The sequence below is a fragment of the Ctenocephalides felis genome, unplaced genomic scaffold (genome assembly GCF_003426905.1).
Source record: "Ctenocephalides felis isolate EL2017-DRISC unplaced genomic scaffold, ASM342690v1 CF-g0.4_SCAFFOLD_01492, whole genome shotgun sequence".
NCBI classification, from domain to species: Eukaryota; Metazoa; Arthropoda; class Insecta; order Siphonaptera; family Pulicidae; genus Ctenocephalides; species Ctenocephalides felis.
This window is the reverse complement of record NW_020537646.1, coordinates 30,462,330-30,489,885: the sequence shown is the minus strand read 5'-3', so window position 1 is coordinate 30,489,885 and position 27,556 is coordinate 30,462,330. Positions and strand designations below refer to the sequence as shown.

Sequence of the window (27,556 nt, the reverse complement as noted above, 5' to 3'; positions counted from 1 at the left end):
TTTTAAAAATTCCAGTTTATATATTAAATACTATTAATTATCATTTTTGTAGTCCACCGTTAATATATTTTTGCCTTTTACAAAACCCTGAATCGAATTCAAAAATAATTCTAATTTGCATTAATTTAATCTCAATATACTTCTTAATTGACAATTTTAGTATCTTTAATCTTAAGTAATGTTTATTAATGTTTCATTAATGGACATTCCGTTTTATCCGAAAGATATTTATCATGAGTCTGTACTGAATCCAATATAGTTTTAAAACTATTCAAAGTAAAATTAGTCTTAAATCAATTTTAGTATTTTATCTTATTCACAATTAAAGTTTCATGTGTAAAACTTATTATATTTAATGAAGAAATACTGCATTTAATCCAAAAATTAAAAAAAAATACGTGCAAGTAAATGTTATATCTCTAAAGTCGACAAAATAAATATATAATAACTAAGTTTATGTTTACGAGTAAAATTCATAAAAAAAATTGGCATCTGCTTTTTAATAAGAAGTCAATACAATATTTTTTTTGTCACATTCAGGAATGGTTTTGACTTTATTATATGGGTTTTTGAATGGATGGCAACCCAGTAGTTGTCCAATCCAATTATGACTGAAAATACAATGTTCAATTCGAATTTAAATTTAAATGATAATTATGTATGGATGTCTTAATTGCCATATTTAAAAGCACTCGGTCGTTTTGAATATTAAAAAAAGACTATATAGCAAAGAAAAAGGCTAAAAATACTACTAAAATAACTTAAAATTATTTTCAAAATACAACACTATTTATCACTGCTTTATATGTAATTTATTCAACTTTTCAATGCAAACTGAGTCTGCCTCACAGAGTATGTTTGTCCACTCAGGTGGACAGCTGTCCCCAAAGAGTTAAATAATCGAATTTATTAATCATGTTTTATAATTTATATATCTGTGTATGAATACAAAGATTTACACATAAAATATTGGCTTAGCTGGCGTTTTGTTTTTTAACAATAATTTAATAGCCTGCAAAATAGTATACCTATTGTCTTTAATCATTTTTTATTCTAATTTCAATAATATATTTCATAAGCGAAGATAACCCTTAGTATAAATAGACCCTTTGCCTCATTCCATGATAATTAAGTATCAATGATAGACATATTTGCATTGCAACTAATTAATTAAAATTTGTAATATTTATTAGAGTACACATCAGACATATGAGGTGTTCTACTTTATACCGCGTCACAACTATGACATTTACAATTGAATAATTCGATACCAGTTAATTTGTAAATTGTATACTCATTGTATTGTATTCATTGTACAAATAGATGACGTTAACAATTTTTCGTTATCTCTCATATTTCCGACAGAACGTGAGTTTGAAAAAAGGGGCCACTTTCACATGTTTTCACTGATATCTCGGCCAAATGATGAGCTACGGATTTGAAATTTGGTATTTCAAATTTTCTTAAAAATACCTATAAAATGGCATCAAAATTATTTAAATACCAGGGTGGAGCCAATTCTGTATGGAAACACGCCCATACCCTTTATATATTTTTCTACCACAAAAACAATAAGCAATCATTATAATTGTTTATGGCAAGTATTTTGAACGCACAGACACCAAGCTAAGTATAATCTTCCTTGGCACAAGACGGCATTCTTAAACGCCATTTCGCGCATACTCCATCATGTTAAATTATTTACCTTTATCTTGAAATATTCTAAAAATCCGCGTGGATCCTGTAAACGTCAACAAATCGGGCTAATACTGATCCATTCTGTATCTATTTTCGGTATGACATCTGACATACGCTCGCCTCTCTAGGAAAGCGTTGATTTATCGAAGTGCGCCATTTCTCATTGTCAGAAAGTTTTGTGCTCAAATCAAATACATACGTCAAGCACTATTATAGGAAAAACTATTCAAAGGAAACTATAACAATCTTGACGGTAAGAAAAGTTCTTGACGCAACGCTCTCGTGGTGGCATTTATTTGCTATGATATTTAAGTATCGTAAATAAAATTGTCTGAGGAGCCGATTCTGCCTTAAAATTAAGTTGACCATATTTTTTCATACCAAAAATTGGGACAGCAACTTTTAGAGATGCTGTATCAAGGTAGAAGAACCCAAAATCTTGTATAAATTTTTGTATAATTTTCTTAGTAGATGTGGCCTCTTAGTAAAAATTAACACTTTTGGAAGGTGCTCAAGAAGTTTGTTTTCATAATTTTTGCTAATTTTCGTAAAATTCTAAATGAAAGTTTAAAGTTGCTAAAGTTAGAGCCTATTTAAATCGCCTTTAGAATTTTGCTTTGTAATTTTTTCATTCATAACGTATTGCTTCATATAAGCATACTAATTGTATAATACACGGGACAATCCGGGATATAAAATGTAAATCCGGGACAAATATTGTTTTCCGAAAAGCCTGGGCCACAAGGTAAAAAACCGGAACGTATGGTCTCCTTGCCTAAAATAAATCAATGTTATGGCAAGGCTGTGTTATGTGGTAGTTTTCATATAATATAAAGTAGTACTAAATACTGTAAAAATCTTATGCAGTTGCTGTGCAGTCATGCGTTTTAGAGATATGGCTTGATAACATATGAATGAAGTTGCATTTTATATGTAAAACGCCTGATTGCACAGCAAATACACGACATTTTTACAGTATTTAGAAGCATTTTTTATTAATAGTGGCTACGACATAATCCATTAATGTTTTGCTTATTGATCTACATTTGAGCCACTTACTTCGTAATATCAAAGGTCTGACAATTTATTTGTTCAATGTTTTGTCCGAGTTTTGTATTTTGAATCAAACGGTTACATTGTGTTTAAATAAGTCTTTCTCATATAAAAAATATTTTAAACATTATTTTCTAGTGCAGTTTTAAAATTGAAGTTGATGATCTGTATAAAAAAATGATGATATACATTACTTCTTAGAATTATTACAAAAATTTAAAAAAAAACTATTTATAGTAAACTATAATAATTTACTTAAAAAGAAAACTTGAGTGGTTGCTTATGTATTTTTTTTTTACTATTATTTTTGAACAGCAATCAGAACCTTACGTCCTATGAGCTGTTGGGCTAAAACTTTCCTTTACTTCGTATTTTTTTAGATAGTAACCCAATGATTAATCCATCCATATTTGATGATTTTGTTATTAGAATTAATCTAATAGGGCTGACATTTTATTGGTGCAGCAATGCTGGGCAAGGGCTATTTTCACTTGGAAATATATTGCTATCTATATTTTCAAGTGAAAATCGTCGTCAATGCTGCCTGACAACAGGCTGCTCGAAGTGGGTATCGAACCAGGGACCTCTGACACAAGTCCCGTCGCTCTTAACCGCTTACCTACGGGAGAGCCCCTATGTAAATATTGAATACAAATAATGAGAAAATATGTATGTGCGTCATATAACTTTATATGCATTTGTTCATTATGGGGCAAATTCTCGATATAAAATAGTTGTTATATTACCAATCTTTTATCTTGAATAACCGTATGAGTTAGTAGTTACAAACTATCAAAATGCTATGTGTTTGCTATTTGATCAAGCTAACATAAAACGTAAGCTCCAAATGGATTTGATCAAAGTCACAACAGAAAAGTGCATATTTGACATTCAATTTTTGAGCTTTATGAAGTGAAAGTTTACTGGATTATTTTTATTTTACAATTTTCATATGTTTTCAAAAACCCATGAACAATTTCTACAACAAACAAACATATATTGTTTAATTGCATAATGATAATTGGTCTCAAATCGAAAATTCAATGTGCATTTTATAGATTAATCCACCTCAATTTAGAGCACTGATAATAACAGAAGTGTTATTGAATTGCGAATAAATTTGTTATAATATTAATAGCATATTAACTCTACTAGTAATTAATCAACATATTTTTTTAATTCTTGTGATTTTTCATCAGATGTATTCGAAGTGTGTTTTTCAAATCAAATAAAAAAAAAGCATAAAATACGATCGTCAGGCATTAAAAATATTCTAATATTAAAAAATACTTGAATGAAAAATTTTTTGCTATTCGAGAGCTTCTCGACACAGTAAACTTTAGGGCTGTATTATTTATTTAATTAAATATTTGTTCATACAAGAGAGTTATGAACAACGTATTATAAAATATGTCTTAAATAAAATTTGAATACATTTGTTATAAATGTTTACCGATTCATAATGCACTGATTATGATCGTACTATCTATATATATACCTTCATAATTTCTAACTATTTGTCAAAAACTTTTTCTGTTAAATAAAGTATATGCGGAGAAAACTTTTTGATATAAAACTTAATCCGTTGCATTTATTTGCATTATTATAAAATATGTTTGTAATAATCTATCTTAGAAATAATATAGATGTATTTTTTTTTATAGTATTTAGATATGAATCCGTATTATTTTACTGTACTATTTCTAGAAAAATAATTTTAATTATATTAGTTAATTTATGCGTGCTTCATCTATTTTGTTTCTTGAAACTTTTTCAAATACCTTTGTTCTAAATTAAATTACACCATGTGTTGTTATAGGAAAAAACTATTATAAGAAAAACTGTTAAAAAGAAACTATAACAATTCGCTTTGTAAGAAAACTTTTTAGCAAAACGCTGTCGACTATGTTTATTTACTTTAATATTGCTTCATATTAAAAAATACACATATTTACTGTTATTTCATTTGTTGTATCAAAATAACATGGTTAAAGATGAAAAATGTAGTAACTGTGATAATAGTATTAAATATTACTATGCTTTTTATGTAACATTTATATGATAGTATTATAATATTTTGCAAAATTGCAATACAAAAATTAATTTGTATAAAATCATGTTGACGGAAAAAATTTTGGAAATGGTAAAGTGCTATTAGATTCTTTAATTTTCTACAAGCATTCATATATATAAGGTTTTTACACAAACTACTTTTATATACTACCATGTTCAATCTTTATTTGATATTTTTAATTTTGATAACCACGAATAATCAGATAAATATGTCTTTGCTATTTTTTCGAGAGTTTCACCCATATAGATCCTATCCTGAAAATAGCACATTTTTTTTATTAATTAATAAACAGCAATCAAAATTACATAAAAAGCACAAACATAAAAATATATTTAGTTAGTTAAATACATGAATATTTATTTTCAAAATATCAATGGATGCACTTCGAATAAAACTGCTATTTGGCATTTGGGCTCGCCCGTAGGTAAGCGGTTAAGAGCGACGGGACTTGTTTCAGAGGTCCCGGGTTCTATACCCACTTCGAGCAGCCTGTTGTCAGGCCTGTTGTCAGGCAATATTGACATCGATTTTCACTTGGAAATATAGACAGCAATTTGTTTCCAAGTGAAACTAGCCCTTGCCCGGCATTGCTGCACCAATAAAAAGTCATCCCTATTAGATTAATTCTAATAACAAAAATCATCAAATATGGATGGATTAACCATTGGGTTACCATCAATGGTGTTGCGCTAATATTTTTTTGCCGGAACGCTAAAATTTAAAATCCGATTCATAAACCGGTTCAAAGAAAATTGATATATTTCGATAAGAACTCACAAATCTAATATATTGACTTCTTATATAATTAACTCTATTATATACAGTTAGTATATACATTAAATTGTACAAGTATGAGGGAGTCATTGAGTACATAATTTATATTCTCTAATAACATTAATTATATTTATTGTGGTATTATTTATATTCATTAATACTTACAGGTATTTATTATGATATAAAAGTACTCAAGATTTATCACAATACTTTATAAGACTTAACCTAATAATATGATAGATAACCTATTACCTATTACTACTATACTATATTATTGTTTTTGTTTTTTTTGTTTTTATAAGATTTTTTATTACATTTAATATGAACAAATACAATCTATACATTTACAAACTGAATACCTATCTTCAATTATATTATTGTATATCATAGGTAGATATCTATTATCAATCATACCGTGAGATACCTATACCGTAACTTATTATATACCTACATACTTTTTACTTCTTATAAATATTACTGTCTAATTTATATATTTACCTATATTATATAGGTTAACCTTACGCCCTATGCATTATCTCTACCTATCTATTGTCTATACCGGGAATTGAACCCGGGACCTCCGCGTGGAAGTCGCGCACCTTAACCACTACCCTATCGGGTACCCCCATTAATAATATAATATGGGACGCACTGTTGTTTTCGCGGGTCATTTTCTAATTAATTAGGTAATTAATACTAAGGTGGCGCGACGACACGCGAAAAAAGACGGTTGATTGTAGCGTTACGGTGGTCTAGTGGATAAGGTGGTCGCGTGCCACGCGGCGGACCCGGGTTCGATACTCGGTAGGGTTAATGTAGCGTGTAAGGAAAATTATAGGTATTAGGATATATAGTAGATATAGGTTAGGAGTATTCGCGTATACAATGTAGGGATACAATTAGGTGTATACAATGTAGGGATTTGAGAGTATGTGGTGAAATATAGCGTATGGTATAGATGTAAGGCGTGTAGTATAGAGTGCAACGTATAGGCATACGTAAGGCTATAAAAATACACGAATAGGAACCTATGATGTAGGTGTTAGCGTATAAGAAATGCAAATGAATATAAGATTTAATTTATAAATATTATTTTTTCTATAAGAATTTTTATCTCGGTATTAAATATCTAAAATATCCAAAATATCCGTTAAGGCATCGATTACACCTTACTGCTGCCCTTGCCGTTATCACATCATAAAAAATTAATTATTAATTTTAAACGATTGTGTGCACTGTGCGACAATAGACATAGAACTATACATTTTATTAAATGTTTGTATAATTTGTGCGAGCTGATTTTCTTAAGATGTTCTTAGTCTCGCAACTTACTGAATTCTAAAAATTTTAAATTTAAAAATATAATATAAAAATTATTATACTGCTGTCTGGAAGGGATGGCAATTTATAAATATACAGACTAATACATACAGAATTTGGAATTTTTATATAATCCGTAATATTGAGAAAGTTTGCATAAGACCTAAAAAGGGATGCTTATTTACCTAAGCTATGGAAATATATATAGAAAAATTATATGATTTGCACATGCATCCTGTGCTCACTTAAACTAAACAATGATCATAATATATTTAACAAATTTTTAACAGTATTTACAAATTACATTCAAATCACCCAAAGCAAGTGGGTTAAAGTCGTGTAATTTTTTAATTTGCCTCTCCCCTCTGAATTTAAAAATGGATCTTTCTGTGGGGCGTGCGCCCCACGTTGAGAATTACTAGTCTAGAAGTACAATTTTTTAATCTACTACCAGGTTAATCAATAATTGAGTGATCATCAATCCCACAGCACCTTCATGAGATTTTTAAAAGATCAAAGTTTATATGAATATGCAAACAAATCTCTTATTGTTGAGACAATAAGTCTATTGAAATATCGGGGTAACTCTTTTGCTATAAATTGTCAACTAATTTACCAATTAATAAATGTCAATAAAACAATGATTAAAAAAAATTACCAATAAATGTTGGATTGTAAAAATTTACAAGCGATCGAACGGCTTATATTTTTGCCTTAGATGGCAGAAAATTCATCCAATTATTAAAATATTACATTATTATATTTTTGCAGTTTTTATGCTTTTGTATTTATAGAATTGCTTTTTTCGCTTCAATCAATTTCCATTATATGAATGTCTTAAATTATTTATTTTATTCGACTAACGCCCGCTTTGTCCGAAACAAGTCCAACTTATATCCGAAATAATCGGGCATCAGACACTTTTCGGTCTTAAAGTAACATATGTGAAATTTAAAATACACTACTGTATTGTAATTAATATTTCAGTTCATACACCTCAATTTGTAACTAAATTAAAAACGAATTTGATAAGTTACCATCTCAAAAAATACGAAGTAAGGAGAAGTTTCAGCCCAACAGCTCATAAGACGTAAGGTTCTGTTAAAAATATATATAAAAAAATTCGGCATTTGTGCCTTTTGAGGTTAGGGTTTATATTTATCTTTTTGACAATTTGTGACAATCATCTCATACGATTATAGACCTGCAACCTAACATTTTTATTTCATCCGAGAATTGACTCCTTAATGTGTATATGAATAAATTTTTATTGGTAATAGTCATATGTCAATAAAATATATTTAGTTATTAACCTCTTACTTGTGATTGACAAAAATACTTGTCATGGAAAATTAGCTGAATGTTTCATGTTAACGAGTATAGTTGTCATGCGTATAAAACATCAACCATTAGTTCTTTGGATTGAAATTTTTGGATAAAAATATATTCTGAAATGAGAAGTTGTTTTGAATATTTTGACTGAATAAGATAGGTGGTTGAAAGTGACATTTCAACTTAAAACACGGAATAATATACCTAATCAATAAGAATTAAAATTCAGTTGTTTAAACAACATTTTCTACTGTTTATTTTCAAAACATGTTTCAAACTTTTTACTTCCCATCAGAAACTATTCTTACACTCTTGAATTTATATGTATATATCATTTCAGTGAAATTATCACGTTCACAATTTATGCTTTTTTTTAACAACAATGGCAAATGAAGTAATAAAAATTTACAGCTTTTCGAAAAAAACCCACATTTTCATACGATGTCTTATCACCTTAATCCACTCGGTAATTGACGAATATTTGAGCGCCATTTTTAACTAGTTAATACAGTCGTCATCTCTGATTTGCAATTTGCAACAGAATTTTATCCCTTTCTAATCCAGTATATCTGTCTCTTTCTTTTCCAAAAAATTTTTAACCTCTGTTTTTATTTGAGGTCAGAGCTTCAGTTCTGTTTGGTCTACCTTCGGCACACAACCTATTATATGCGATGATCAGTGTTCAGTGTTTAGTGACCGTTTCAGCGTTTTAGTTTAGTTCAGTGTACTTTCTTTTCTTTAGCTTTGTTGGTTATACATTTAGTGGAAGTTTTTTGAATTGTTCCTCTTTCGTATGTAGTAATATTATTTTTGTTCTTAATTTATTTAATTTAAAGACTAAGGGCGGCTATTTTTTAATAATTGTGCAGCCCATTGTGTCAAAGATCAAGTAGTGATTTTAAGGGCCTGATTCTTTCTAATCAAGGTCACGTTGAGAAAATATTTTTTCATTTAATGTCCATGTGTCAAAGGTAAATAGTGATGTCATCCGATTTTCAAATGATTTAAATTAGTGCAAATGTAGAAAAAAAATCGGTTTGTGTTTAACAGTTCCTGAAGAAGGAAACTTTGTGTAAATCGAAATTGTAAATATGAATAAAAAATTAGATATATTTTTTGGTTAGTTATACTTTAGTCGACCCTTGTATAACGACGCGGTTTAGGCCAGCTTTCAACGCGGTTTTCGCTCAACAGCCCAAATATATATGAATAAATAATTTAATATTATTTTGGTTAATTTTACTTCAGTTGACCCTTTTATAATGACGTTGTTTTCAGTCCAGCTTACAACGCGGTTTTCGCTCAACAGCTCATAAGTTCCCGCGCAATTCATAAATTTCTAGCAACTTGATAAATTCAATGGTTATATTGTTTCATTATCGACTATTGTATGTTTTATGTTATATGTAGACAAACATGCCAAATTTTATCAGTTCTAGTAAATTTTATTATTATTATTAATTATTTAATTAAACTATTTGTAAGTGATTCTTTCGTCATTTGGCCAAGTTGCATGAATTTTCTGTTATGGTTGAACTAATATATTGATTCGTGAGTGATTTATAAGTATACCTAGTTACCTAGTTGCTGTGGAGCTTTATATTGGTTAGTTTAAACAATTTTTTTTATCACGCATTGAAAAAGGAACACGTGCATTATACATAATACTAAATATTTTCTTAAAGCACGGCCGATTAATTCAAAATTTTAAATATTTCTTAAAATCAATTTTATTTTCGTAGGACTTTAGTTTTCAGTATGTTAATTAGGAACAGCTTTTTTGCCTTATTTTATTTTTAAATTAATTATTAATAAATATAATATTTTTATTTTTAATAGTCAAGAAGAGTAATTCCAAATAATTGTATTGAACAGTTTTTGAATTTTCAAAATCGATTCAGGATTTGTTGCTAAAACGTGGATAAAAATGTTTGTGTTTTCTACTAATTCTAAAGAAACGGCTTACTCGATTGTATCAAAAAACTATTCGATGCTTATTAAGTGAAGCTGTAATTTCCAACAGATATTTTAAGAACAGTTTTTGAATTTTTTAAAGTCGATTCGGAATTGTGGGTAAATTCATTTATCCGTTTTTGAAAACGTCAATATAAGGTCAAAGAAGGATCATATACACAATACTCACACACATTCTTGTTTCCTAATTTTGGCTCATTCGATCTAGAATGACTTGAAACGTCAAGAAAACACAAAATTAGCCATTCGGATTTTCTTCGAAAACAAACTTTTTCTTCGAGAAGTTAAAAAAAATATTGATTTTTTTTGCGTAAAACGGTAGCTTTTTTTAGTTTTTTTTTATCATATTCTTATATAAACTCAATTTATATTTTTTCATATCTTTAAACTTTTGAATTACTTTTTTCTATTTATTGGCCTCACTAATTCCACCATTTGTACTAATTCTGTTTTTTTTTATAGCGCGTTTTCCATATTACGCTGTTATTTCTTACCGATGTAGCAGTATTGACTATATATATTTTATATATATATATATATATATATATATATATACATATATATATACATATATACATATATATATATACATATACATACATAAATATACATATATATATATATACACATATATATACATAATAGTAATAATTCATATATTTTTTATCACACTATTTATAGTGACATTGTTTATAATTAGATCACAGATTTCTTACCATATTTTAAAATATATTTTAATTAAATAACTATAATCTTCAAATGACCTACATACAAGTTGTAAGTATTCATTTCTTTAATTTCTCTGAATGTTATTTTTTCTGTAACGTTTATTCCTGTAAGATTCTCGTATTTAGCACACTTTTCCTTGATGTAAGTAAACAGCACAGAAATAACATCGCAGTGCTCTTCAGAAAAGAACAGCGATTAATAAGAAAAAATAAATATTTGAATTAGATTTATACCGAAAAAAGCCGCTGCTCTGTTTGCGTGCGTTTGTTTACGTATAATAAAAATTCTTATAGAGAAAAAAAGATTTTATTTTATTTTAACACCGCGATCTGAAATGTAATACAGTGTTCTATTTGCGTTGGAAAATTAATTGCACTGTTAAGTGTTTCAAACTCTCAATTATTTTCATCTCCTATTGCATTTTATTTTTTCATTTTTAGTTATAAATAAACGTGAGGTAAAACTTTTATACAAGGCTATTCTATATAAATATAAAATGTCCTAGTTTGTTCTACGTAATTCACATAAGACTAAAAGTTTTATAAATTATATTTTTTTTTTATTATTATATTTTTAACAGCAATCAGAACCTTACGTCCTATGAGCTGTTGGGCTGAAACTTCTCCTCACTTCGTATTTTTAGATGGTAACCCAATGGTTAATCCATCCATATTTGCTGATTTTTGTTATTAGAATTAATCTAATATGGCTGACTTTTTATTGGTGCAGCAATGCCGGGCAAGGGCTATGTTCACTCGGTAACATATTGCTATCTATATTTCCAAGTGAAAATCGTTGTCACTGCTGCCTGACAACAGGCTGCTCGAAGTGGGTATCGAACCCGGGACCTCTGAAACAAGTCCCGTCGCTCTTAACCGCTTACCTACGGGCGAGCCCATAAATTATAAAAGCTCACGAATTCATATTGTTTTTTTCGGAAGCTATGAATAAGAACATTCATAAACTCTTAAATGCAATAATCTGAGACCTTGGCTACTAAATTTTAAAATATATTTTCATTTCCTTTAATTTAACAGTACACTTTTTAAAATAAACGAAAACGTGTCTAACTAACAAACTCAAAACAATTGCTTTTATTTTTTTTTTTTCCTTTAATACTAATTAGAACAGATGTTTTGATTCTGCGTTTATTCTCATAAGATGTCCAAAATAAATATAGCAGAAAATAAAATATAATTTTATTATAATGATACGAATTAATAAATGAATCAGGCCTATATATTCTGATGTAATAAAAGTAAAAATACACCGACCTTGGTTCTACAATTTACTAAATGTTTTGGTTATATATTGGAAAATGGAATAATTGGATTAAAATAATATATCACAAAAATATTTTATTTTGAGCACATCCATCTCTCTATAAAGCAGAATTTATTACATATTTTTGGAGTATGTATTTTGAGTGTTGTTACATCGTTATGTTTTATATATTTTACATGACTTATTAAACAAGTTATTCAATAAGGTCCAATAATCTGTTAATGTAATTAGGGTAATCAGAACTAAGTTTGAAAAAAAAATAGTAAGTTTTATCTAAATGAAAAATATCTCATGATTAGAATTCTAAATATATTTAGACAAATTTACTATTTACTTATTAATGAACAAACTGTTTAAGCTTCACAAATTTTATTAATCCATCTCCCTCTACCTGACTTACTAAAATAATTTCCTACCCAGCTCTAGGTAATAAGATAGTTTTTCGGAAATTCATCCTCATTCAAATACAATTTACTAAAATTAAATATATTACATTTCCACAAACGTGAGTTTTTAATTGACTTTATTAAGAAATATTGCACCAGGCGCTTACACAAACTGTTATTCATAATAACTAATACTTCTTCAGGCTATTGTTGTATTACACATTCACATTTACAATTATATTTTGTAAATTTAACATATTTATACATAATTTCTTTTTTTTATTTTATTTTTGAATAATGATCAAATCTTAATAATTCTATAAGTTGGGGTCATGAAATTGCTACTTCGGGAATTTCGTTTTTCAAAGGGCAAATCTGCTTATCCTTATTTTATATATTTTAATTATTAGACTTTCTTTAATTCTGAAGACGATTATTTTATTTTTGTATATTTTCCCAATTGATATCAATTTTTCATTGATTATAAGACTATAAAATATGTTCATTCGGATTTATTATAAAATATATTCATACAGATTTATTATAAGCAAATATTATATCAATCTTATTAGATATAGTTATATTATAAGAATTTCTTTAGTACAGAAGATGTATTTTGTATTTGATACAAGCATGACGGAGAAGGGCTACTTATGCTTCAAATCACTTAGATCTATATTTACCAATAATCCAATTTCTCTCATAGTTTTTGAAGCTATGAAACATATTAATAATATATCAATAACTAAAACATTTCTTACAAAACATGTTCAAAATATACACGATAATCAGCAATATACAATCACTATATCACTTTCGATATAGTAAGATTCAGCTTCTATACTATATTACATCTAATAATATCATACCGTAGACTCACATATCTATGAATTTGAAATAGTATTAATATTGATAAATTTGACTTTACTTCAAAACATTCAAAAAGCTTGTCATATCATTTGATTAATTACTTAATTCTGTTGCTTACTGTAAACACATCTATTTTATTTATACTATTAATTTTAGATTGATAGATCTCACTCTACATCTCTATCTTTTTATATGGATTCGCGATTATCTACATATCAAGGACTACATCAATTTCTATGTATGTACATACCTACAATTCAAATTTTTGCATGATTAATGCTGCAGTCTAGTATATGTATGTAATGTAATCTAAGAAAATATATGTACATACATAAAAAAGCTTCAAAATCTTAACAAACATTATTTTCGTTGATATCTATGTATGTGTTTACTAAATATGCAACATTATTTTTCATATATTAAATTTTCGATTATCCGATTGGCTATCGACAACAATTAGTCCGTTTAATCGAGGTTCTACTCTAGTATGATTCATTATCTTCATAAACTGTCTGTTTTTAGCTTTCAACTGTACATTTATTCAGTTCAGTATCTCTAGTAATGAATACTAACTATGATGATTAAGGATAGATTTCGTGGTTTTCAGGAACAGCTCCTCCATGGACAGGTTTGCGGTCAGCCAATCATTTGCCTCCCGTTTGCCCGCAGACGCCACCGCCGCTAACGGCATCGTCAATGGGCCGAAATCCTTCATCATCCGGAGGCTCCGGAGTATCTCCCGGAAGGTATGCCCAATTAAAAAGGCTACTTCCTTATCTGAGGAACCAGAGTGAGGATTGTTTGTACTTGAACATATACGCTCCTTTGCAAGGTAAGTGGATAGGTTAAAAATAATTTAGATTGGAATATAAATGTAGATTTTACATTCACATTTCATTGCAATTCATACAATGAAAATAGATAATCTGTGGTTTGTAAAAGAAAAGTTAAACGTAGGCTTCTTATTTGAATTTATGGATATTGAAGTTTCTTACTACGAATAAAACATAATTTAGAAAAAAAAAACGTTAAGTTTACCTTTTAAAATTATATACATCCAATTATATACATCCAATAGTTCAGGTTTCGAAAATTTTTGGCTGGTGAATTGCTTATATCTATTTCCTCATACTGCCTTCAAGCAATATATCTTTATTTTTATATCCTGTATATTTGATATATACCTACGAAAAAAAAACTTTAACGAAATCTTGTCCCCTGGTTGAACTACTTATTTGGGATCTAATAAAAATATTATTATTAGATTATTAAAAATGACAATTATTTAAACATATATAACGGTGTAGTATATTAACACTTACGGGGCGGCACCGATTTCAAAACAATTTACAGCCGGTACAGACTGTAAACTTGATTTCATTGTATGTTATGCAATTTGTTTGATAAAAATTCGTGGTCATTAAAGGACATACATTTATAATATTAATTTATTTTTGATCATTTTATAAAGAATGGTGACGTTTAAAACAATTTCCAAAATGCATAGCTGGTTGATTTTGACATGTTTTATAATAAAATGTTGTTCGCCGTCTTCATCCTGGTGCTTTTCTGTCAGAACAGACAATACAATCCCTTTTTTCTTTCTCTCGCATTTAGAATATGCCACTGATTAGTCAGTATATTTGTTCATTTTTTTGTTGCCTTAATGGTTTTGTTTTTCTATTATATTGTCTAATAATTTATTTGTAAAATATAAAGTAAAATAATCTATTAGATGTCTTATATTGCTTGATATTTGTAGTCGGGGTGTTTGTTGATGTATGTCAAACTCGATTATTGAAGTAGAATCGGCACATTCGCTAATGTCTTTCACTCTTCATTTAATTTGTCAAACTTCTTCTTCTTTTTGTTGTTTGGATAATATCATCATCACATTCATCACTATCTTCGGTGCGAATAGTAATTTCGTAAAATTTGTCTGTATGATTGTATATTTGTAACTCATATTCACTAGTACTTAGTTCACAAAATTTACAAGTCGCTTTGCCATATTTAAAAACGCTCGGTCATTTTTAATATTTAAAAAAAGACTATACAGCACAGAAAATGGCTAAAAATTCTACTAAAATAACTCAAAATTATTTTCAAAATACAACACTGTTTATCACTGCTATATGTAATTTATTCAAAGTTTCGATGCAAACTGAGTCATTGTTTATAAAATAGCCTGTGTCTGATAGTGTATGTTTGTCCACTCAGGTAGACAGCCGTCCCCAAAGAGTTAAAAATAACATCAGTCGTATTTTATTTTGAAATTTGAAATTTAAAAAAAAGTCGAGTTAAACTTTATATCGTAGTCTCATCAAACAAAATTGTTGCAAGTTGTATTTCCCACCTTGCAACAATTTTTCTTAATGAGATCGACGACAAACATGGATTTGAGTTTTTCTTCAAATTTATATATAACATATATTATTGCATATGTTATATTTTTAAACGTAACGGTATGTTTTAAATTAAAATATGCAATAACTTAGATCAGCACTAACTACTTAGTTAGCAAACGCCTGACATAGCTTATGAAAAAGCTTGATTAAATTTTTATATTTTGGTACGTCATAGTTTTATTTATATAATTTGAAAAATTTATCATGAGGACATTTTGTATTTCAAACATTTTCAATTAAAAATATTTTTTTCCTCCTGTAATTTTCAATAGACTCTAGTGAACATTTAATAAGTATAATGAAACAATTATGACAATGAAGTTGTCAACTTTCTTATACTTTATTCAATTACTTATACTTTAATAACAAAAAAGTAAGTAGGAGTTACATTGGGTTTTTGTTTATAGCAAAATTCTAGTATATTATATTATTCCTTGCACAAATTTAGAACTGTATTCATATGAGAAATACTCCTTAACATAGAATCAAGCCTAATCATTTTGTTTTAACTGTAAAAATACTTCAAAAGAACACATAAATCTTCTGAAGTTAAAAGACAAAGCTTGAGGTTTTATAGAATTAGTCAATTCAGAAGAACATTTTATAAAAATTTGAATTCAAAATTATTTTAAAAATCACTTCATTAGTGTAATTTTCCTGTATTTATATAGATTTATAGATAAAAGTCATTAGCTAAAACAGCGTATTAATGCTAGGTAAATAAATTTCTAAGCCGAATATTGTTAAATTTATTAATTGCACTGAGAAACAAATTTATTAAATAGAATTCAACACTATCATATGATTTTAAATCATACATCTTTATCAATATTACTTTTGGTTTATTATAAGAATGATTAATTCGAATTTGTTTTCTGAAAATTCATACGTACTCCAGTGAACCTCTATTTCCTTGGTAGAACTAAAATCCATGAAGCTGAATTTGAGATCTTCTGGTTTTATTTCTGTGATCTCGTATTCACATTTCGATGTAAATACGATTACAAGAAAATACTCTCTCTTTTAAAAGCACGCTAAACCTTATTTGAATTCCATTCGACTATGTTAACGGATCGCATTAAAAGAATATCGCGTTTCCAGGCTCCACACATCTGGCGGAAAATGTTCCCATTTTACTAGGCGTTTGTCCGAGTCAAACTTGTACGTAAAATGATAAATATTATTTATGAAACAAATTTTTTAACAATATAAGAAATATCCAAATATAAAGGCTTATCAGTTTTTTTTGTCAATTATATTGTATTGTATCATAAACTGATATAAAGATGACGTTTAGACCAGAGGAGTTGTCCCGCTTCGATTAGCCTTATATCAAGCTGCAGTGATGTCTTCCATTAGTTTCATAACAAGGGGCCGATTCTGCCGTAAAATAGGCCAATGTTACGGCAAGGCTATGTTATTTAGCGTTTTTCATATACGATGTTACTGAAAAATTACGAAATGCTATGTATTTTCTGTGCTTTGCTGGGCTGTAATTAGTTATTATCGAAAAAATTGATTTTAATGAAATTTTACACGATAATAAAATGCATTGTCTACATAAGCAATCTAAAATATCACAGACTCACTAAAATTTGTAAGCATACCTTAGAAAAAATGGATGTGTGTGTGTTCGGATACAAATTTTCGTCGACGATTTCGATATTACCGATCAACCGATTTGAATAATTCAAGCAACATTCGATTCGTATTGATAAGAAGACGTGCCGATTAGTTTTTGGCGAAGGCAGGTCTAGCCGTTCTGAAGATGCGGGGCAAAAAGTGCCAATAACGATAACTCTGTTTTTAAGAGAACGGAGCGTCCGATTTTCATAATTCAATAAACATTTTACTTGTATTGATAAGATGAAAAACTGATTAAATTTTTGTGAAGGCAGGTCTAGCGGTTGTGGACTCTCAATGAAAATCAATTAGTAAAATGTTATTTGGCGGTCAAAAATGTTTATTGGACATATGTACATCAAATTATCAGATATTTTATAGAGATTTTATTAATGTGTATACATTTTGTGTTAATTTTATTGGGTTCCGTACCAATAATTTTAATTACGGTACGGGAAGTTCCAGAAATTTGCTTCAAGGCACAATGCCATGCACGCCACTAGTTTTTATCAGATATTTAAAAAAAATATATATACAAAAGTATATTTATTGCAATACAAATATATTTTTTTTCAATAGCAAAATACTAATATTAAATATTAATGTAATAAAATGATTAATTATTATATATATTGAAGTGGAAATTGAAATTAATTCTTCAGATGATATAGGGGTATAAAGGCCCAATTTAATTTTAAGTAATAATACTGTCTAAACCAAATGACCTACATCGCAGCACGTATCACATATAATATCTAATAAACAAACATTCAGTAAAATATTCTGTTAGGTCCTAATTATAGAAATGTGTTTTTTAGTAATTTTCAAAAATTTGTCACTTGTCTCATTTTGCCTGATTAGCGGAGTTAAATGAGGCAGTCATATGGCAAACAGTAATATTTTAATTTTTTGAAGGATTTTACGAAACAATAGCCACAATATTAAACTGATGCAAAATATAAATTTTATGGGCACATTTTTTTACAAAGACAACATTGCATATGCCCCTTATTTGATATTTTATTTAATTTTCATTTGATTTTTATTTGATATTTGTCAGAAACATTCTTCAACACAATTGGAATAACTATTAATTAAATTTATTTTTGTAAATTGCTTTTTTTAACGAAATTTACATTTTTACTATTGTTTATTGCTTACACCTTTGCCAAGATAAAGGTTCACCTTTTACCCTATTCACCTGTGGGTTTTCATAGAGGTTATATAGAAATATTAGCCGAATCTAATATGAAATTACCTATAGATCTTAAAAAATAATTAAATACCGTACACTTGAAAATCATAATAAGGTCTAGTAAATAAACAACAGTGTCCACAACCAAAACATCTAACAAAAATAAAGTAAATACTTTTATTAAAGAATTACAACTTCAAAAAATGTTTAAAAAAAATCCTAATTTGTTTTTAAGATTTTGGTTAGCGGATCTTATTAACCATGGTCCTGTAAGCTCCCCTCTACTCTATATTAAGAATTATTTTATAGTAAAATCAATTGAATTCCTGACTAATCATTTACATTTTAATTGAAATTATGTTATAAAATTAAATTAATGATTTACCTCAAATTGCTATTTATTTCGATTTTAAATATGCCAATAGCTTGTCGGATTTATGTATATCATTTCACAAGTAATAAATTAAAGTTATGTATAATAACCGTAGAAAGGTATTTGATATAATTCATGTTTTGCTAAATTACTTTTATAATGCTGAGTTTGAAAAAGCAATTGCACCGTGAAATAATGGAAATGAATTAATTAATATAATACGCAATTCGAAATGTAATTTAATCAAATGTAACATCTATAGAGGACCACTGGTATTTGCATGCATATGAATTTGGGCATTTGATCTGGCTCTAAATACATGTTATTGAATTATATATTTAAATTGCATAAATAGTTTTTGCGCCAATTCATACTTTCATTGTAATTTGGAATGCGATTCCGGGATTTACATGTTAAATCCGCTCTTAATTAGTTGCAAATATTTTTGTTAGATAAATTGATATATTTTGTGTAGGTAAAAATACCTGGAGCATTTTTTAAAATTCACATATAAACGATTTGGTTAAAACCTATGTGTAATATTACTAAAAAAAATGTTTATGTTAAAATAAAATTCAACACGTTTAAGACAAGATTTGGGAATGCTGCACTTTTTAAAGTATACATTAGAACGATTCATTTAAAAACTATGAATTATTAAAAATTGCTTATAATAAAATAAAATTAAACATGTTGAAGAAGATTTGATGTTGCACGAATCACATGATTTTTTTATTGGTGTTGTTATTTAGTATGTCGATTTCCTTAAAAGTTTCCTTTCTTTTCTTTTGAAATTTTAGTAATTTGCCATCGAAAAGAATACGTAATTTTTTGAAATTTTTATACAGACATGCCCAAAAGTCATTTTAAATAAGGCTTAAAATAAACTTCTAATAAATAATATCTGTTGTTAAATGCTGATATGAATGTTGTAATTGCATTTATTCTTTTATTAATATATTTCAGAAGTCGAAGAAATTTCAACAGTTTCTAAATTATGTCTCATCTTAAATATACGTAAAAAATACTCAATTTAATTACATGAATTTAGTATTTACTAATGAATTTATTATAGTTTTTGTTACCTACGTGCATTATGTAAATTTACAAGGTAAATGTAAAATAAATCAAACTCCAAGTATATTATTTACGACTTGCAAAGAACCCATATAAATATAATTGTATGAATTGTTACAGTACGTATTTTGAGATTTATTAAGTAGTCTCCACAGGCATTTTTAACGGCATTGCCTATATAAGATTATTCAATTTGAATTATTGTAATAATAAAAGTAAGAATTTTATTAATAATAGTAGCGATTAAAAATATAAAACTCTGAAAACTTTTCCTAGATAACACTCACAGAATTGCTTTTTTCATGTTTTTAGATGAACGAAATGATGTGCACTACTAAAAGAAATCAGAAAAATGTTTAAATCATTAAAAAATTTGATAGTTCAATAAAGTTCATTCAAGCCACACTTAACTAAACTGCGTGAAAAGTTAAAAATTGACAATTTAGATAAGATTTTGTGATGTTTCTCTAATAATAATAATCACAAACTTAGACATAAAAAAGCGCAAAAATTATGGGCATGAAGGTCAAATTGTTTTTATAATTTTTAATTATTAATGAAAAAATCTCTATAATTTAGATTGTGATTATACATTTCAGAATTCAATAAATCATCGAAAAAATGAAATGAATAATGACAGACCCTGACAAAATACCAGATCAAGGTTATATAACTACAAAATGATATCTCTGTAAAAATGTACCAATAACATTTATATTTTTCATTGGTTGACTACAGTGTAATTTCTTTAAAATCAAAAACGAGACTTTGGACTTTTTTGTCCTCTAGCCGTCGTATTTTATTTGCTTATGGGGTTTGATTTTTGCAATATAATTACTTAATTACAAATTGAACCTTTGTGTACGGCCCTTCCCTATACATATATATTATAAATTACAGTCTTTGTATTTTTGTCTCAAACTGCACCTCAAACGTTAAAAAATATATTTTCAAAAATCAAAGTTCTTATTTTCGTTTATAATAACTATTACAAACTTCGCGAAGGAGAAATTTGTTGTTATCAAAAAATCCGTATCGCTAAATTCATGTTTTCTCGATGATAATTAAGACTCTTCCTTTCCGACGATTTTTTAAAAAAAAATTAAACCGATTTTTATAGATCTTTTTTTTTGGCGATATATCATGGTCTTATAAAACTTAATGAAATATTACGGTCTTACGACTAGCAGTGCATTTCAAAAAAACTATCAAAGTTTGATAAATTGAATAGTTTTTGGACAATTGTTAAAATTAAAGTTAGACGATTAACTTGGTATAACGATAGAGTACGTCTTGTTAAAGAACATACTAAACCATTAAAGTCCTACTGAAACTGGTTACAAAAATTGTTGATTTTTGAAAATTTGCTTTCAGATAATACTCCGAGTTAACGTGTTGGTTTGTTTTCAATTATGTGTAATAAATCCACTTGGAATAATAAACTCATACTTATACAACTCATAAATTAATTTAATTTTTATTGGTTAAGTCGATTATTTACACTTACCGGAAAGTTCATGTAACTTGCCTCAAGCCAAAATACCAATACCAACTAGTATTTATATGCATTTATGTTTGAAAATCATTATAAAACTCAAATATCATTCTCATTTCCAAAATGAGATACAGCAACATCTTCTTATTATCTCGTCGTACTAAATTGCGCTCGAGATCTTTTAATGTTTTAAAATTTAAGCATGAAATTATTTTATGAAGTAATAATTTCTCATGCACTATTACTTTAAATATTATGGCCGTACTTAATTAGAACAGATATGAGATAGCAAAGAGGTCTGAGAAGTAGAAGTACTACGTATCGCGAAAGTTCGTGCATCTAATCTTAGCCATTTACGATCCTCACTTATGCATATGCTCACTATCAAGGTTGAGCAAATTTGCAAATGGAATTGGGAAATTGTTCTAGATAAAGTATAAGTTAACTATTATAGAATATATGGTTCTTGTTCGCGCCAATCAAAGCATGCGGCTATATTGATATAAAAACAAAAAATCATCTATCAGAAAATCATACAAATCAATCAATCAGTCAGAACGTAATCAAAAACAGTATTAAAATTATTGTAAATATACTTATAACTTGTTATTAATATAAAATAAATATATACAGTTATAATCAAAGTATTTACAATTGGTCCTTCATAAGGCAAGCAATCACAACATCCTAAATTTTCATCGGTCCTTACGAGGTGGATTCAACCATCCTAAATTTTTTTATTGGTCCATACGAGACGGATGTGACGTCCAGCAATCGAAGGAGAGATCAAGCATAAACCAAGTAAATCAAGATTAAATAAAGAGGAAGTTCAAAATCAAGATAAGAAGTTCAAATTTGGAGCTACAGCTACAAGCACAAGCAAAACAAGAAACCAGGTTATTCAATTACAATTCCTTCTTATCAATCTTTCCTCATTTAATTAATAGAGTTTAGTACGATCTGTGACAGATGGAAGCGTTAAAAACTTTAAAATCATTCAAAACAAAGCAACTAGAAATTAAATCGCAATTAGCATATTGCGAAAAGATTTGCAATCAATGGTCACACATGCCTGTGTGTGAATTGAATATTTCTGAAATAAGCGTTTTAAAGAATATGTAAGACCTATTTTTGACTTGTTGAAGATACGGTTATCAAAATAGCAACTTTACTTGATGATGAAGAAGAAATTGATAATTTATTTGATAACGAATTAGAAGAGTTTTTTGATAAATACCAAAAATGCTTGACAACATTATCAAAGCTTAGATTAGCAGCATTGAATAAATCAGATACTAGTTCGGAACTCAATTTAAATTATACCAAAACAACAAATAATGCAGGTAACATAAAACAGCCTCAATTTTATTTACCTCAATTGAACATTTCTAAATCAACTTCGGTATCAAATCATGAATCTAACTTAGAAGCTCAAGTAGATATATCTTCAGAAATACGCAAACCATACGACGATAAACAATACTTTACTGAAACGGAAAAACAACGCGAAGAGTATTCTATTACTAATACAACTAAGGCTATTGACGGAAGTTTTGGTACTATAATTCAATTTGCAAAAAATATCAAAGACATAGAATATAGTAGACAAGTAACATTAAAACGTCATATTTCACTTGCAAACAGAAACCAATTCACCGAATATGATAACTTCATAAACGCAAGCATACCTAAAATAAGTTTATATTTACCTCATGAAGACGTGTTAAAGTCAATCAATTTAACAACTAATTTTCGCGTAATTTTGGAAGCACCTTGTAAATCCGATACAAGTGTGCTGTTAACTGAGCTACAACTTGTTAGACCGAATATCCGAAACGAAATCTGTTTCATTAAAACAAATTTTAAAATTTATACTTCAATACTAACGGTCGATATAAAGAGAGTGATCGAACAAGTTTTAGTTCAGATAAACGACAAAAGATTCATCAAACAATTCGGGGAAAAACTTTCCACTAACAAAATAAACATAAATCAACAACATACGTTCTTATCAATACGATGTTCAGAACAATCACCTAAACAAAGCATAACTGAACATCTAAAAATATTCGAAATCCCCAGAAATTATTTTAACGTTAATAGTTCATTAACTACAGCTGATACAATAATGAAATTTTTTATTAACAACCTCACTAACATTTTAACGCAAGCTAAACTCAATCTTTATGAATTGAATTCTAACCATTCAAAACTTTTCTTTCCAACTCCAAATCGTCTAAGCATGAAATTACATATCTATACATATAGCGCGCGAATGAATGTGTTTTTCACTTCAAATTCTAGCTATAAAATAAAATTGATAGTGGAAAAGTCTAAATAGCACTATCAAAACACATAGCATTCTTATACCTCAAACTAAGTGAGGTACAATTATTAAAAATTCTTGCGCGAAAAATGAAACGGGCATTAAGTATCGCGTTTGATAAAAAATTATATTGGAGCGATCTTACTATCACTCTAATATGATTAAAATCTCTATTTTTATAAATATAAAATCGCTTTTGCGAATATATTTTATTTATTCAAAACAGAAATGTATGCAAACTACTGGTTACGTACAATTTATTAAAATCATTGTAGTGTACTAAAGCTTTGCAATGCGCCAAGGTCCACCTTGACTTCTAACTAAAGACTGCATCGCACGATTAACAATTTTGCAATTTTTGCGATTGAAATATGAATCTTGCAAGTTTAGCATGTACTCATTAAACTGGTACGTATTATGAATCTCAACTTTGTTCAAATACTAAAATGACAAAGAACAGAACATCACAGAGTTTATTAATGATTAACAAAATGAATAAATCACTTAATAAATTGATAAAATCAAAACAAGTCATGACAATCAAGCAAAACATCCTTAACTTAAGTACGCATTAACAAACCATTGCAAAAAACATTGGTTCTAACAATCAAGCAAGACATACCTAACTTAAGTACGCATTAACAAATATTTAAAACTAAAGACATTGACATCATTCTTAGGTGAAATGGAATTTTGCACGTTGGGGTTCAAATCAAAACTCAAACCTAAAACTTTAACTTATTACAAATGTCACCCCATAGCGCTGTCCAAAAATCCATTCATCTATCAATTATCGATACCATACCTACACATGTGTATTTAAATATTATATCTTTACTACTTATATTTGTTAACAAGATTAAATGAAAAAATGGAGGCTTTTCTATGTTATTTTATCGCATGTCTCTTAAACACAAGATATAATGAATATAGTATTATATTCGAACTAATATCTGATTTAGCGACAAAATGGTTGATGCATAAATCTTGCAAAATTTATTCATAAAACAAAACAATAAGATTTGCTATGAAATGTTATAAACTTTTGCAAATAAATCGAACTAAAACAAGATTACGAATAACATGGAAAAAGAAACTATATCGTGGAATCATATTCAATCATGGCTTATATTTCAAACCTCAAATTATTCACACTTCGGAAGAATTCAGACACAGATCGGAACATAGTTAAATATTGCTTAAGCTCCATACAAAAGATACTGATCACTTCCATATTCAAACAATCTTGCCCAACATTAGCAACTTCAAAAAATGTGCAACAAGAGCGTGTGGAATATGGAGTCAATATGCAACTTTTCTCGTTTGCAGATGCAACCATAAACAGTTTAAGGAGAATGTCACAGTGCTCCTATAAGACAATTTAGAGAATACTTGAACTGATTATTGCTGATTAGTCTTAAAACACTCAAAAAAAAAATCTATAAACTATGATTTCCAATAAGAATCAAGAAATGCAGTTAGAAATTTGAGTGTTACCAAAACCACTAACATCTAATTAATTCACATTAATGAAGATTACCAATTATTTTGAAATCTATATTTCAAGGCCGGGAGAATGTTCGCGCCAATCAAAGCATGCGGCTATATTGATATAAAAACAAAAAATCATCTATCAGAAAATCATACAAATCAATCAATCAGTCAGAACGTAATCAAAAACAGTATTAAAATTATTGTAAATATACTTATAACTTGTTATTAATATAAAATAAATATATACAGTTATAATCAAAGTATTTACAATTGGTCCTTCATAAGGCAAGCAATCACAACATCCTAAATTTTCATCGGTCCTTACGAGGTGGATTCAACCATCCTAAATTTTTTCAGTTCTAATGATAATTATATTCAATAAGATACGCAGGATTTAAGATACGCAACAATGAATAGTTTCCTTTAAATCTTCTTAGCGAATTTTGTTCTCTTGACGCTTCACAACATTCTGAGCAGTATGATACCAAAACTGAAAAAAATGCGTGTATGTAAGCCAATACTTAGTCCATTCGTCTACGTTTAAAAAAAAGGGCTGAACCGATTTCAATCATCATTCATTATAAGCCATTTGATCAAACTCTATAAATCCTAACTTCGATCAGTTTTGAAAAATTATCAGCCGAACATAGATAAAAGCAAAAATCTTATTGAACTATCTTAAGTATTATAAAGTTAGGTTTAATTATGAAAAATCATCAAAATTTGGAATAATGGATTTTTAGAGCTGCGCTTCTGCATTTCGTACTGATCACCGTTGACGTCCATACTGAACGTGTATTATATTGTTTGAAAAGATATCATTTCGCATTAACTAGTAGTCCAGTCATTTAAGCTTAAATTAGAAAGAATTTCGGAATCTGAGATACCCAGATGTAAGTCTGTAAATACTTGTATATTTACACCTAAAAGTTGGTTCAAAACCTACATATGGCAGGGTGTACGCAACATATGTAGGCTTTGAGACAACTTTTAGGTTTCAATATACAAGTATTTACAGACTTACAGCTGGTTCTCTCGAGTTCCGAGGTGAACTTACTATAATGACTGGACTATAGGTTTATGAACACAAAATTTTCATTTCATAATCAACAGTGAAAGATTTTATCGTCACAATTTTATGTTGCTAAATCTCAATTCTGAATTGAATAAGTTTATATTCCGGAAAGTTCAAACAACTTGCATTGAGGCAAAATGCCACTTACTCTTGGTTTTATATTGTTCTGTCTAAATTGGATACATGTGAATTTCATATGCGTTTTATACATGAAATGTTAATCACATGTTAATTAATCATAGAGATAATTTTTGATAATAGAGAATTTTTTTCCATAATAATGATATTAATTTGATTCTATAAATCCTGCATTACATGCAAACTGATATCAAGCCATAGTGATATTCATTTTTATTTGAAAATATTCACTAAAAATATGTTTTCAAGTGCGATCAAGCATTACTACATCAAATGACAAAATTATTAATTCTTAAAAATATTCTGGTACTATAACAAATGCATATTATCGTCTTGAAATAGACAGATTCTGATATATAATAACTAATTCTATAAAACTAAGAACAATTACATTTTCAAACTTGAATTTACTAGACTAACAAAGATGAAAATTATACTAATACATGTAATTATTATAGTATGTATTGCAGAATATTTTGAGTTTTATATGGAAAATTCTAGAAAAACATCATGTTTTTTACGGAATATCATTCATTTGGTGGATAATATTTCAATTTGTCCCTTGTTCATAGAGATAGAAATATTATTGAAACTTCAAAGTAACACAAATTTTATGATGCCCATGTATTTTACAAGTGAAATATTGTTACATGCATAAATACGTTATAAACCATTAACGTTTGCTACTGATTTGAATAATTCTAAACACAATGTTATCCTAGATAAATTTTTAAATAATAAAACTATCTAAACGTGAATTGCAAAACCCTCATTTCCACTAATTGCCAAAGATCACAAAGGCCAGTATATGCAATTAATACTTGTGCAATGATCAAAATGTGGAGCATTTGGCTTCAA

General features: G+C 28.1%; 1 protein-coding gene across 1 annotated transcript in view; it reads left to right on the top strand.

The window, feature by feature from the left end:
- LOC113371115 overlaps positions 1 to 27,556 on the top strand; it is a 97,595-nt gene that overhangs the window by 1,969 nt on the left and 68,070 nt on the right. Inside the window, exon 3 of the mRNA XM_026611761.1 lies at positions 14,102 to 14,326. Coding sequence (XP_026467546.1) covers positions 14,102 to 14,326 — 225 coding nt within the window. The remainder of the gene's footprint in view (positions 1 to 14,101; positions 14,327 to 27,556) is intronic.